The 16,155-nt window shown below is 35.3% G+C and overlaps 1 protein-coding gene across 19 annotated transcripts in view; it reads right to left on the bottom strand.

Annotated features, from left to right (window-relative positions):
* The window catches only part of CHN1 (chimerin 1), a 204,949-nt gene that overhangs the window by 97,426 nt on the left and 91,368 nt on the right, over positions 1 to 16,155 (bottom strand). For 12 of the 19 annotated variants that reach the window (XM_078327356.1, XM_078327360.1, XM_078327358.1 and 9 more), the window contains one exon: positions 12,992 to 13,105. The exons of 4 other annotated variants lie outside the window; for them this stretch is intronic. In XM_078327356.1, the coding sequence (XP_078183482.1) occupies positions 12,992 to 13,105 (114 nt within the window). Of the gene's footprint in view, positions 1 to 5,123; positions 13,106 to 16,155 lie in introns of those variants that run through there. 3 more of the 19 variants (XM_078327369.1, XM_078327370.1, XM_078327367.1) reach the window with 2 other exon arrangements.

Genomic DNA, 16,155 nt, shown 5'->3' with positions numbered 1-16,155 from the left:
CATATGTCAACTCTAGATTGTGTAAAGAGGTCAAAGATCTGTCAAAGATGGTAGCAGTAAAAGACAGGGGTCGCCAAACTTCAGCTCCAGAGTCAAATCTAGGCCACTGCCTATTTTTACAGCACCAACAAGCTAAACACGGGTTTTAAATTTTTCAGTGGTTTCATATTTTAAATGGCTACACAAACATTTATATAACATAATATTCTCAATTGACCTGCAATGCCTAAAATATTTACTATAGGATCCTTTACATAAAAAGTTTGCCAATACCTGATCTATGTGCCTAGCCATGTCTTTTTGACTAAAATTAAAAACAGGAAAAATTAATGTAACCTCAATTTTGAGGAGCCTGTCAAATTCCAAAGTAGAGTTGACAGCAATAAGATGTTAAGAATAATTCCCAAAAACTGGCAGGGGGGTGGGGGTGGGGGCGGGGAAGAAGGCCACCCAGATTGAATTTGAATCACTGCTTAGCCATTAGCAAATAATAATTTTAGAATTATTTCATTTGGTATTCTGTGAGGTATTAGTGTTATCTGTCTTCAAAAAAATTAGAGAAATAAATCACTGTTAGTTTTTGTGTGTATATGTATGTTCATTTTTTTTTTTTTAACTGTAAAACTTCTCAGAGTCTTTAAAACTATCCCCAAGACAGGGATACAATATGCAACAATACCCAAATATATTCTGCTTTACTTCCATAGTTTCTATTAATATTTTGAAGAAAGTGTTAAATACAACACAGTTTGGAAAATATGTATCTCATCTAATATCAAAATAAATTAGTGGTAGATAAACAAGTTATACCACAAAATCTATAAGAGAATAAATGTAACTACCAAGGCTAGGGGCAGTAACTCACAACTATAATCACAGCACCTTGGGACCCTAAAAAGAGAGAATTGCTTCTTAGGTCAGAGGTTCAAGGAGAAGGCCAGGAGTTCAAGACCAGCCTGGGCAGCACGGTGGCACCCTATCTCTACAAAAAAATGAAAAAATTAGCCAGGTATGGTGGTGTGTGCCTGTAGTCCTAGCTACTTGGGAGGCTCAGGCAGGAGGATCACTTGAGGTGAGGAGTTCCAGGATACAGTGAGCTATGATCACACTCTAGGCTAGACAACAGAGCAGGAACTTGTCTCATAAAAATTTTTAAAAAGTAACTATCAGAGGCAGGTACAGTGGCTCATGCCTGTAATCCCAGTACTTTGGGAGGCCAAGGTGGGTGGGCCACCTGAGGTCAGGAGTTCGAGACCAGCCTGGCCAACATGGTGAAAACCCATCTCTACTAAAAATACAAAATTAGCCCTGCGTGGTGGCGGGTGCCTATATTCCCAGCTACTTGGGAGGCTGAGGAAGGAGAATCGCTTGAACCCAGGAAGCAGAGGTTCCAGTGAGCCGAGATCGCATCATTGCACCCCAGCCTGGGCAAAAAGAGCAAAACTCTATCTTAAATACCAACAACAAAAAAGTAACTATCAAATCTCTTGTGGAGGTGTGCTATCTAGGGCAAAGAAAAATAGAAGAAGTCACTTAGAAAAAGATTCACTGAAGTGTAACCAGGAAAAATTAAATCATGTCAAAGACCAACAAAAACAGAAAAAACATGCATGGTAAATATAATAAACGGTTGCATACGTAATATACACGACAATTGACATGAACAGGTTATTAAGAGAAAAGGTAACAAGTAACTTCCTTGTGTTCATTCACTATTGATCCACCACAGTTGTTTAGTCTTCAGAATCAAAAACAGAATTCAAACTTGGGTCATGTCACAACCCAGCACTTAGAATAAAGAGCAAAATTCTTAACGTGGCCCACAAGAAGCAGATGGGCAACCTTACTTTTCTCTCCAGCTCACTGTGCCCCCGGCCACCCTCCTCACAGCCCTTCAGTTCTCAAATCAGACTTTCCTTTCTCAGAAAAGCCTTCCCTGACTGCAATTTAGATTTAGAGTGAGATTCCAGATTTAGATCAGATCCTCCTTTATGCACTCATAGCTCCCTTGGTTTCCTTCCACAGCACTTGCCTTGGATTTTGGCTTGGCATTTGTGGGACAATTCATTAAAGTCTAATCCTCTCTCTACCTAATAAACTGTTAAGCTCCATAAGGCCAGGGATCTTGACTGTTTTGTTCTTCCTTGTATCTGCAGCACCTAGAAATATATTGCAATTTTCTAAAAACAAAGCAACAACAAGAACAACAAAAATACAATTAAAAAATGCCAAAAATAGTGTCTTTGAGGGCCATGAGATTATAGGTAACATTTTTCTTTTCCTAGTTTTCTGCATTTTATATATAGTGTACATGTTAATAAAATATAAGTTACTGATAGACATATATTTAAATAAGTAAATATAAGTGAAAATCAGAATTGCTGTAAAACCGGGGAGAGGATGAAACCTGACCTTATGAAGAATTAATTCAAATAGCAAACCGCCCATATATTTATTGACTGGGAAAATATTCATGATACACAGCTAACTGAAAAAAAGCACAACATAATATAGTGTACCTGGTATGAAGTCATTTCTGTATAACTCAGGAAAATGCTAGAATTTCATACATCATAGTTTTAACAGTGATTATTTCTGGGTAGTAGAATTAGGGGTGCTTTTTGCTTTTCTTTGTGTTTTTCTATATATTAAAATATTTTTTGTATTGTATGTTTGTCAGGGAAAAAAATACCTTTTTGAACAGCTATCTCCTCTTGTGCATTTACAATACAGTTCAATTTGCAACACATTTTCAGGAACACATCAATTTTTTCAAGTAAGGGATACCTTATGTTAAACTACCCATTTCCTACTATGTCATATCAATTACTTTCTATTGTTTGTTTTATTAAAGAACACCTAAGCAAGGGTACCTCAATATTATATCAATGTTTTTAAAAAGCTTTTTAGCACTGATAACATATTATATTTTTTAATAAATCATGCTATCCCCTTCATAAATATCAATTTTCCAATACTGCAGAACTATTAAATTTTACTCTCATCAGGTGTGTTATCACTTACTCTTATATCTTAAAATTTTCCCATAAAATGATTCATAAACTAAGAGAAGAACGGTTTTGAAAAATTATTCTACAGAACATTATTTTTCACTTATTCCAAATAGCACAACAAGAAGGTTTGCAGGAAATGGAATGAAACCATGGTAACCAACTGAACCTATCATGAGCTATCAGATCAAAAGAACACACAGTACATTACACGTCAACGCCTACTAGCAGCATAATCCTTCCCCAGTTCCTTTTGATCCTTCTTCTTTAACATGAACAATGCTTTCAACCAATTTTCATATTTTAAAACTGCAAAAGGCCCTTTATCAGCAACTACTACGATTCTCTGGCTTTACTCAGTAACTCTTTGGCCAAGCTCACTTTATAAGTCAACCTAATGTTTTGAGATTCAATTAGAAATTGTTGGGTGTTTTCAATCATTAGCAAAATTACATTTTTTACTTCAGTGCATTTTATCATTTTCTAATATAGCAGCAATAGTTTCTTCACACAAAATCTTCTGAACTGTAAAGATTAAATAATCCGCTAACAGAAATCCCTTGCTTAACAGAATCTTATCAGTATTCTAAACTCAAAGCCACAATAAATTAAATCACAATTGCATTTACAGAATACAGATGAGTCCTTTTTGACCATCTGGTTGTCCGTTCTATCACTGATCATCAATCCCCAGATAGTCATTGATGCTAAATTCACAGAATCTGGCTCAACATGTTCTTAAACTATCAATTAGCTAAAACTAAATAAACAAGGTAATGACTGTTTTTGTCAGGCATTAGCTGTTTGTTGCACAACTATATAGTCAGGCAGACAACAGGGCAAACCTCGGCAAATACTAGAGATCCTCTTTGCTGTTATGGTTAGCCACTCCTTAACAATTTTCATTTAAAATAAAACAAAATATGCATACATGCCATAAAAATAGAAGTATATTTTATGCATGACCGATTTCTGGAAGGAGAGACAAATAATTGTGAATCTCTAGGTGTTATCTCTAGGGAGTGGAACTAGAAGTATGTCACAGTGGGAAAGCACTGTAATTTTTCATTCTAAACACTTTTATTTCAATTTTTTTTTACCGTACCTATGTGTTGCTTTTACAATAGAAATATAATAAATTACATGTATGCAAATGCTGTTATTTTTATAAAGAATTATTGCTGTTTTTTTATAAGTTTTCTTTATATATGTTATACAAAGTTACTTATAAGTTACTTAAATTATTCTTTTAAGTACAAATAATTACCAAGTGATCTTATTATGGGATTTTTATTTAAATTATTAAACTTCAAATGCACTTAATTGGGCATTTTTCTTTTGGGGGCAGTGGAAAGTTAACCCTTGAGAATAAGTCGGAATAAACCTTATCCTTAAAGCCTATATCTGTTTATAAAAATAGTAATGTGTTGATAACTTTAAAATCTTAATTACTAAAATGGCATTGATTTAAAAACTAAGAGTTTACTCGTGTCATACCTCTTGTCAACTTAGACAAAGTACTGCATGTTTTATTATTGGTTTTGAATATTGTTTTTAAACAAGTTATATTTCTCAGTTGTTTTTGCTTTTTGTTCTTGATCAAGTTAAGCCTTGGTTTTCTCATCTGTAAAATGGGGAAAATAATAGTATCTACCACATGGTCTTATTTTATAGATAAAACTTAGGTTTCCAACTTGTTGTCAATAACAGAGGTTGCAAGTTATGAGATAACAAACCTGTCCAGCCCTTTCAGAGGCCAGAAAGTGTCTGATACACTGAAGTCCTTGAGCCAGTCACACTGGGCCATGATCAATCTCATGCATTTATCTTAATGTACCACACAACATTTTCACTTTGTATGGGTGCCGCAATACGAAAAAGCTTGGGAATCTAAAAGATAATTCACATAAAGTATTTACCATAATGCTTAGAAGAGTAAAGATTTGGAAATGTTAGGTGGTATTATGTTTACAAAACTGTTAAGTCCATTAATAAAATATTTGGTGGCTCCAAATCACTCACAGAAAAGGAATCACACTATCAACATATTCTAGGACTGTATCTAGTTACTAAAGAACATCTTAAGAGAATCTAGCATGTCTTCCACTATACCTTAAAGCAGATACACAAGTGAGATTCTAGTTCCTCTTGCAAAGTAGATAACTGGAGAGACAGTCATCCTCTTTAATGGACAAGTTTCTATTAGCCCCAACATGTACATGAAACTCAACTGTACCTTAAATGAAATAATAAAATTTGTTTTATACCATGTCTTAAAAATACAAGTGCAACAATATCTTGAAATCAGTTTTTGGTTTTCTCTACCTTCTGCTTTAAATCCACTGGCATGTATGCATACTTTTGAGAGAGAATTGAAGTTTGAATAGGCAGAATACTAGTGAATAAAAATCATGCTGAGGATAAAAATGTTTTTAAATGAAGTAACATTCAAGAGTAAGGTGCAAATCAATCCTTAATGAGATAATACTTCATATAGACTAGGATGTCTATATTCAAAGAGATAATAACAAGTGTTGAAAAGGATGCAGAGAAACTGGAATCTTCATACACTGCTGGTGGGACTGTAATGATATAAGCACTTTGGAAAACCATTCCATGATTCCTCAAAAGGTTACTTTTGAGTTACAATATGATCAGCAAATTCACTCCTAGGTATATACCCAAGAGAAATAGAAACATATGTTAATACAAAAACCTGTATACAATATTATTTATAATAACATTATTTACAGCAGTATTATTCACAATAGCCAAAAAGTAGAAACAACTCAAATGTCCATCAGCTACTGAAATATTTTTCTAATATTATTCATTAGTAAAAAAGAATAAAGTACTTATACACGCTACAACATGGATAAGCTTTGAAAACATTATGCTAAGTGAAAAACGTCAGTCACAAAAGAACATACATAACGCCATTTATATGACATATCTAGGTTGTTTACAACAATAGAGACAAAAGTAGATTAGTGGTCACCTAGGGCTGGGAGAACTGAGAAATGGAAGGTGAAGGCAAATGGGTATAGAGGTTCTTTTCAGGGTGATTAAATGTTCTAAAATTGATTATGTCATAATTTTGTGAATGTACTAAAAACCACTGAGCTGTACAGTTGAAATAGGCAAATTGCTACCCTACATAACTCAAAAAACAGTTTTAAAAAAGATATAAGAACATGCAAAAGCCATGCTTGCAAACATAGTAAGAAAAAAAGGTGCAATTTTATAATACTTAGAAACAGTGCTTGGTTGCCTTCTGTAGATGTTTCATAACACTCTTTGGCTAGGAGGCAAGTCTTTTTTGGTCCAGGAAAAAAATCAGAAAACAGGAAGAAAAAGAATCAGTGAAGCAATTAGCCCTTAACATTTTTTTTTCTCTATCAAGTTATCACTTTAGCAAGCAGTCCTTTAAGGTTAATTGATCAAAAAAGGTGTCTTTTAAAAAGGGGGAAAAAATGAGGGCCAGGGAGGGCATGTTTATCTAAATTTACCAAACAGAAGAAATCTGGTAAATTTTCTTCCTTCTTTTCCACTCTGTAGTCCCAGCATTTAATTTTAATTTGTTAATTGAAAAAGAGAAGTAACTCAAAGGCTCTCAACACTCAGCCTAAATATTTTAAGTTTTCTCACTCTGTATACAGACAACAAGGGAAGCCATTAACAGAAGGCTACTTGGTGAGCATGAGGTCCACAGTAAGAGGAACTGTGGGATCAAATGTTGAATGGAACATTTCTCAAGTATGTTCCATTGAGAAAGTCCATGAAAAGGTCTCATGATCAAACGAATTTGGGGAACACAGTACACTCCTATTAACAACACTCAGGCTCTGGGAACTACTGTAGGGAAAAAATTTTCAACTCATTATGTTTAATGGCAGAGAAACCCACGTGGCTCCTTTTTCAGCTCCATGCTAGAGATGGCACTGCCAATGATGGTCAAGACTCCCCTTTCATACAGACCCTGATGGAACACAGGCCTCTATGACGTTTTTTTCTATTGCACCAGGGCTGACCAATCCTCCTTCCAAGGAATCATTTAAATGAACTGATACATTCTGTTTAGTGTTGCATCTTTGGATATTTAGGAGGTATTATCTTTTGTTTTGAACTAATGTTTTCATTTCTTCTCAAAATAAAAATAGCTCTTTTGGTTTTTTTCTGTTTGTAAAATTATACATGTGCACTGTAAAAAAATCAGGTAACTCAAAAAATACAAAGAAGTAACATATGTTTAAATTAGTCACTAAAAGATAAACACAAAACATTTTGCTGATCATTCTTTGAGACATTTCTACTTAAACATACACTCATAGGTATGAAATTTTATATAGGTAGTATGATACTATACATGCTATTTTGTATAAAGCTTATTTTTCAGATTGATAAAAGTTATATGCTTCTGAATTTATGAAATATGACATATTTTTAAAGAAAATGTAATTCTCTAAAACATCATTTTTTCAGTGTTTATAATTTGTTCTCAATTACTACAATTTTTCCAAAGAATTCTGTCAGCATAAAATCAACAGGAAAGTGCCAAATATTGTAGGTATAAGGCACTCTCTGGAATATGTCCAAATCTGCCCTGAAATATCCAGATACAGGGTTTGGGGATTATCAAGACTCTTGCATATGTCACTTAGTTCTTCTCCCAATTTAGAGAAGCTAAAATGAGTCCGATTAACAGAAATGTCTCTGGAATTGCCAAATTTGGAGTTAACAGTTCTCCTTAAAGTGAACCTGTAATATCTATAAGGTATACAGAAACCCTTTTTTTGGTTCTTTTTTTTTTCTTTTTCTTTTACTTACATGACCTGCTGAATACAGAAGCCCTTTTAAATATCAGTTCTCCACAGCCAAAGAAAAACTGCTTACTAAATTAATTCACTAATTCTGGTAAAACATAGTTCCTATGACCCTTTCCACTCAGCATTCTAATTCCTCCAGCAGTGATCTTTCTAAACTGTAAATATAACCCTTATTGTCTTCTACTGAAAGCCTTCAGTGACTCCCATTTCCTACAAATAAAGCCCAAATTCTTAAGCATGAAATTATAGGCTCTCCTGGCACACAAAGTGTGAAAGTTTCCCATACTCCCAGTTCCTCAGCTGACTGTCAGACACGAAATGCTCCATGCTCTTCTATATTCCGGCACCACTGCTTCCTCCCAAAATGCTTGTTTTTCATCATATTCTACCCTTTTACTTGGTAAACTAGTCTACCTTTAAGAGCTAGCTTAAATGTCTTCTTTCTTGACACACTTGAATAGTATCTGGCAGGATACAGAAGCTCAATATATGCTGTTCTTTTTGATAATTCAGTTATCTGGAGAATTATTTCAATTGTCCAATTTAACAGTGAAAAGCAACCCCTTCCAATATCCATGAAAGGCCTTGACACATATTAGTGACATACCAGGATAAATATTTTAAGATATTAATCAAAAGTTCTATGGATTTCATTATGCTAAAATTATTAACTAGGGTTTCCATATCACCTTTAAAATGCTGACCTAAAGTCAGTTTGGAAAATAACATTTCAAATCAAATTTCTAAAATATTATAGGAAAAAGAACGTTATCAAAACATATTTTATGAAACTCTGACACCTGGCCTGACATAAAACTTTCTTTGGAACTCACACCTGATTTTCTCACTACAGTACTTACTAAAGCTAAAATTAGAGATACGACTATAGTAAGAGACTGACCAGAGCTAAAATATTTGAAAAATTACACCATGGGTTGATCCTTACTGCCTAACAAAGAAACTGCTTTCTAAGTACAGCCTGTACTTGGCTATGGTTAACTATCTAACTGGTATGCACATTCCCTCCCTTCCTCCAATCTTCTTCCTTCACCTAAATCAAGAAAAGAAAACCAGATTTTGTTTGGTTGTTCATTCTTCTTTCCAAAGCCTTATCTTCCAGAAGAAGCCGAACCATCTCCCAGCTCTAGGAGCAGGTACTAGTTAGACAAGCAGTCAGTACACGCATTTCCCTGAGTTGTTATTGGTCTAGGAATGGGAAAGGGAGACTTGAGCTAGCCCTATCAACCTTGGTATTTTTTTCTTGTAGTGAGAAAAACTAGAGTGTCTTATAAAACATATCTTTTAAATAATTAGTTCTAAAATGATGAAAGCCATGTGTTTTCAATCAAACCTCTTACATTATTTTATGTTACTTGTAACTGATATTTGCCATATCTCATTAAACTACAACAAAAACAAATGTTGTCAAAATCAGCATATAGAAAATCCGAGAATCACTTTGAAACACTTCATGAGTCATAACCAAGTGCCTGGCTAGCATCTTCTTTTCAACGACACACTCTGAACTAGCAAATGTCTGTCTACATGCTTCCCTCATGTAACAAACTTTCACTGAGTAAAAATCATTTTTCCTTATCAAGAAATGAATATGGGCATAGGTAGAAGAGCCAGACAAAGCTCAGCCTAAAATTCAGGCCAAGATGGGGCATGGAACAAGATGCAAATTAAGAGCAAAAAATATCTCACCCACAGAACACCTGCCATGCCACGTGGTGAAAACCTCTTTTCTGAATGCAGAAAGTTGGTATTGTGACAGCACACATACAATACACACTCCCCTAAATAGCACCTCATAGCATTCATTAGGCTCCTCAGTGGAGGGCCAGTCCCCTTAAGAGCAGGAGAGATGCCAATGAGGGAGGTGTGCTCTTTGAAACTCTTTGCCCTATTTCACCCTACAACCTTGCTGATCACACCATGGGATTTTCAGGTGGATAATTTATGGTACTGTGAAGGATACATCAGAGGGATAAGGCTGAACACATAAACATTTCTTAGGCAGTTACATAACTAGTTTGGGGAGTGGCTTAGAGTTGAAAAGGAGGGGTAATTTTGAGAAATACTTAAGAAATAGGATTGTTGGGTGTGGCTGTGTGAGATGAACAAGCAAGAAAAAGTTCTCTTAACCATTAGATAATGCAGGTACAGTACCAAGGGCCTTCCAGGGTCCAAGAAAAGTGAAAAATATAAAAATATAAAAAACATGAACTATAAAAAGAAAGGTATGGCTCCAAAACAGAAAATTATAAAACTAAAGTTAATTTCAAAAGCAATTTACATAAGACCTTACACAATTTTAACAGCAGAAAATATATATTTGATATGAAGTATAGTGTGTGGTATAACGTAAGGAAGGAGCCTCTAAATGAGTGGTGCCAGGCCCTACAAATACAATAAAATAGACCTAAAAGAAAAAATAAAAATAATTTCTTGGTTTCTATCTTATGGAATTGACTGAATAATAGTGTCACCAACTAATAAAGGAAATATAGGTATCAGCATAGTTGAGAGAAAAGCGTTGAGTTTACTTTGGGATGTATTGAGAATGAGGTGCTTATGAGGAATCAAGTTCAAGGACTTATTCCTAGTTTTAGAGCTTCTGGTTAACACGTAAATGCATAAAGAACACTGATGGCTATAAAACAGACAAACTGGCTACCCCCAAATAAATTATGCGGAGGTTAAAAACAAACTGATGTAAACTGTGAGAATCAGTTGAAATGGGAATATCAAAGAAGAAGAATACATGTATCAATACAACTTCTATTTCATATTGTGCCTAACACTTCCCAGCCATACATCAAGTTTAAAACAAGAAAAATATCAATCATACTTCTACACATAAATTACTCAATGCACATTGTGAGTAAAATTCCTCTATCTATGACCACTACAGCTCCCTTTTACTCACTATTATTTCTTTTCCAAGTAATGATTTTATGGCAATTTTCAGTAACAAAAGAAAGGTTGTAAGTTACCCCAGAGATAATAAATTTAAAACATTCCCATCAAGATTTACTAGGCCAATGTGAATGGGAAGTGATTGTAAATGTAAAGCCATGAGTAGAATGAGAGACCAAGAAGGTGGGAATGACAAAGAGATCTGAAGGTCTAGGTGACACTTTTCTCCAAACTAAATCCTGAGCCTTCAAGTATTTGCTGGAATCAGCTGGTGAAGACTGTCTGACAGATATGTTATAAGATGAGAGGCAAGGTGGTGTAATGGAAAGTACTTGGATTTTGAAGTTAGGCAAAACTGAGTTCAAATTAAAGTTCTATAACTTCTATGTGATCTTGGAGAAATGCAGGGGAAATGGCAACCAAGGGGAAAGAAAGAGAGGGTTTTGTTTCTCATTTTGCCCCACCTCCTTCCTTCCTTAATCTGGACCACCAGCATTTACATCAAAGCTGTTTACCCTAGACAATCAGATGACCAGACTATTTGGAAATTAGGTGGTGAAGAATTCTAGAATTATAAAATGTTAGGAGTAGAAAGATGAAGAAAGCCCAGCTTCAAGAAATTCTGTGATATGCCCTAAATCAGTCTTCTAATTCAATTAACAGCAATCAAACAAGTATTTGAATTGCCATACCAGAACTCCCCCTCCCCACCATACAACAATTTAAACCTGAAAACAGTATAATTAAGTAATTTAAGGGGACTTTACACTTTATAATTTACCATAAAAAGCAAATTTCCATGAACTCCTGTGACGAATTCCGTTCTCGAGGTATTCAATTATTTCAGCATTCGGTATTAAATAATACTGAATTACATGATTCTATTTAACAGAAAGATTAATATCAAATCTTGTGGACAGGCATGAGAGCAGGCCCTACTCACTTACACAAGTATAAGTTATTGGAGAAGGAATTAGACACGTAAGTCCTAAACATTAACATCAACTTTCTATCCTCTATCTGTGATTACCAAAAGAAATTTCATATATTTGACCTTGTCTCCAGAAGTCTGTTTTTAAGTCTTTTCCAAATAGATAAATGTATATATGAATGAATAAATAAAGGGATGAACAAAGACAATGGATAATTATTCCAAGCCTTTGGTGAGGCAGCAATGTAGAATGATTAAGAGCACAGACTCTGAAGTCAGACAATCTGGGTTCAAATAGCAGCAGCACAACTTATTAAATGTGTGACCTTCACCAAGTTACTCAATCTCCATCCAGGTCTTCTGTTTCCTCATCTGTTAAGATGGGGGTAATAACAATACAGAGAGTTGCTGTGAGGATTAAATGAAGCTAGAGGTCTGGCATAAGGTAAGCCCAATGAATAAGTAGGCTCTTGTATTACCACTCTTACTGCTGGGTTATTATTACAAGGTTAACAGGAATATTTGTTTCTGGGCACCACACTGTAAGCTAAGAACAGCCAAAACCCTAAGTGAAGCTCAGTGGATAGGGAAGAGCCAAGCACTCCTAAGAAAAATTGCTTTAACCAAAAGGCAACCTAAGAGAAATAATGGTGGCTTTAGCTTTATGAGTTATGAAGATCTTTTTTTCTTTTAGTCTTTTTCCTTATTCAAGAAACTGATAGAAGCGGATAAGCTAGACAGACAGGAAAGAAGGAGTAAGATAAAATGGAAGGAAGGAGGCACCACAAAAATGCTTAAAAGTTTTTCAGGCTGAGCACGGTGGCTAATGCCTGTAATCCCAGCACTTTGGGAGGCTGAGGCGGGCGGATCATGAGGATAAGAGATTGAGACCATCCTGCCCAACATGGTGAAACCCTGTCTCTACTAAAAATGCAAAAAATTAGCTGGGCGTGGTGGCGGTTGCCTGTAGTCCCAACTACTTGGGAAGCTGAGGCAGAAGAATCGCTTGAACCCAGGAGGCAGAGGTTGCAGTGAGCTGAGATCACGCTACTGCACTCCAGCCTGGCAAAACAGTGAGACTTGCTCTCAAAAAAAAAAAAAAAAAGCTTTTCAATTCTTAATTACTGAGTGTTACCATTCATGAGGAATTTTTAAAGGGTCTCAAAGCTATTAAAATGGTAATTAGCTCCCAAGAAAACAAGAACCAATTCAATTACATGCTGGATGCTTTTAAAACTTAAAGTCAACTATTAAGAGAGTTTTAAATAAAGCACAGTTATAATTGCATGCCCATGACCAACCTTAAAGCCAAAGTGTAGGTCCCTGGCTGCCGCTGGCTCTCCCGGATGAGGTAGCTCCCCTCAGCCACAAGCAAGAGCTGGTCGGCTGCTTCTCTGGAGATCATGCCATGAAACCTGAGAAACAAAGTCAATTCAGAAACTATGTGCTTTCCACATTTTCCAATAAAACAACATCTCACCACCACCACCACCTTCTCCTGTTGTTTTCTAGACAAAGTACTGCCACATAATAATGGAAGGGAAGCACGTGGGTTTAACTATGCTTGTGTTTTGGGCCTGGCCCCTAGCCAGCTTCTCTGCAGTGATAAGAACAGCACCAAAGTAGCTATCCAACCCAGTTAACAACCATGGAATCAAAATTCACATCCATCCAAAGGAAGATCAACCACCTCTCTCAAGAGGACAATCCCTTTCTTATGTAGCCATTTAACCATATGGCTTGCTATAAATAAATAAACAACAGAAATGTATCCCATTTTCCTTTCTCCCCATTAGAAGCACTGCTCCAAAATTTTGGCTCTGAGTCTATGTTGGCAATTTTCCAGGACCCTGGGTTGTCCTTAATTGGCATGATTGCCCAATAATGTGCATAATCTGCATTACTGAACAGGCAAGCCCAAAGCAAACAACTATAATACCTGCTTTCATTCCCTGCTAAAACTTTATATTTGATTAACACAGAAAAATAGAGAAAGAATAAACATAAATAACATGCTCTTTACACAAACACAGATCAATCTATAACAATCTGGCATAAAACACTAAAAAAAAGTCAGTGGTGACACATACTAAAAATTAAGAAACACCTTACATTCGAATAGGGATTTAAAATTTCCAAAGAACCTGCAAGTCTTTCTACAATTCAAAGATAATGAAGGAATTCAGACATGTCATCCCAAAATATGCTGCTTTGCTGCATTGATTATTTTGAGCTGAAGGCACTTGAAAAAAAGCAAATGCAGAGAGAGGCTTTCTTTGACTCCCCTAACCACCTAAAGACAGATTATCCAAAAGAAACTCAGCTGCTATCGATGCCCTCTCATGAGTTTCAACAACCAGGGAAGATTGACTCTTATACAGGAGAGGGGACCGAAAGTCAACAACACATTTAGACAAACTTTGTCACAAACTATCATTTACCTTCCCGGAAATGGCCAAAAACTTGCCTCCCATTCCCCTGTTAAGATGGTATATAAACTCTCAATCTCACTTTTTGGAGAGGTATTCACTTTATTTTTTTTCTGTGACACCCCTGTGCATACAGTATTAAAAATTAATAAATCTGTATACCTGTCTCCTGTTAATCTGCCTGTTGTTTGTTTATTTCATAGACCCAGCTCTCTCAAACATAGGAGGGTAGAGGGAAAGTCTTTCCTCCCCTATAATAACTGCAATGACCCATTGCTCAAAAGAAACTTTGCAGGTTTTACTGGTACTGAAGAAACAATAGTCAGTTGAATTTGGAATGATACATTTAAACGGCATTGAAATGGCACCTTAATAATTCAGGAACATTACTAGGAGCAAGAGGCAACTTTCTGGAGTTTTCCTGACAGGGATGGTTCAAACAGTTCACAGTAGGCATGTTCAAATCATGACAACTAGGTTTACAACAGACTCCTGAATTTCTTATCTCCATAAATGTCCCTATATTTGAGAACTAGGTCCAAAGGCTAATGCTCTGAATCTGCTGGAGGCAAGGAGATGGTAACCTATCCCTTGCTATTTAGCACACTGGTACATATTTTAACTTTACATAATATCAAATAATACAGTTGGTAAAATATAGTTAGTTATCTTTTAAAAAATTCAATAACTGGCTAGGTGTGGTGGCTCATGCCTGTAATCCCATCACTTTGGGAGGCCAAGGCGAGTGGATAAACTGAGGTCAGGAGTTCAAGACTAGCCTTGCCAACATGGTGAAACTCTGTCTCTACTAAGAATACAAAAAATTAGCCGGGCATGGTGGCAGGTGCCTGTAATCCCAGTTACTCCAGAGGCTGAGGCAAGAGAATCATTTGAACCTGGGAGGCGGAAGTTGCAATGAGCCAAGATCACTGCATTGCACTCCAGCCTGGGCCACAAGAGCAAAACTCTGCTTTTTTTAAAAAAAAAAAAATTCAATTAACTTAAAAGAAAATCAAACTAAAGACTTTAAAACAAATTCTGAAACAAAACTTGACAATATATTTAAAGAATTTTAAGATTATTTGCACAAGTTGATCCAAAATTTCTAACCCCCTAAAAACCCTATGTACTGAGATATTTCTTATGGTGCTACCTCCAATAGTATAATTTAAAAGCAACCTATATGAAAAGCAGAAGAATGACGACAAGTTACAATACAAATGTATTGTAGAATACCAGTGGTTCTTAACTTTGAAATCACCCTTTCCTCAACTCATAGGTGTCCATCTGTAATCCATTCTTAAGAGTCTTGAAAACACACAGAATTTTAAATAATTTAAAAATATTTGTTATGTATACTTCTACCTGATATGATCTTCAGTCATAAAAAAACAAACAATTTTGAGGAATGCTGAGTTTATGGGTGATTTTTATTCTTTTCCCCAAAGTGCTACATTTCTGTTTTTCAATAACCAGAAAAATTAAGGACTTTAAAAATCATTGCACTTTTTCACAAAACAGAAAAATGCATATTGTCAACTCTAAATGGAACAATCAGTCTATAAAATGATATGTATAACATCTCGATTTGGTTCAAACCCATTAGAAAAATATTGCTTCAGAAAGAAAATACTTCAAATTGTTAACAGTTGTTTTGAGTAGCATGAATTTCTTTTTCTCATAATAAAGATAATACATACTACTTAAGAAAATCTGAAAAATAAAGATATATGGAAGAAGTCACCCACATCCTACTGTACAAATGTGTGTATATACATACATATATGCCTTATACGTTCACAAAAACACAAATATGTACATTTTCCTCATCTACATCTAGATTATTTACTTGGATAGTTTCCATCCTTAACATTATTGCATGTAAATTTTCCCATGCTATTTTCTTATTTATACTTGTCTTTAATGTCTATATTGTTCACCAATAAGATTGCATTTGAAATTTTTAAGAAATAAATTTAATGCCACCAAACTTGAATACTTCTTCATCTTGCTTTTATCTTTACTAAAACCATCCA

The sequence above is a fragment of the Callithrix jacchus genome, chromosome 6, assembly GCF_049354715.1.
Source record: "Callithrix jacchus isolate 240 chromosome 6, calJac240_pri, whole genome shotgun sequence".
Classification (NCBI taxonomy): Eukaryota; Metazoa; Chordata; class Mammalia; order Primates; family Cebidae; genus Callithrix; species Callithrix jacchus.
The sequence above is the reverse complement of the archived record's forward strand: the minus strand, read 5'-3'. Positions and strand labels throughout refer to the sequence as shown.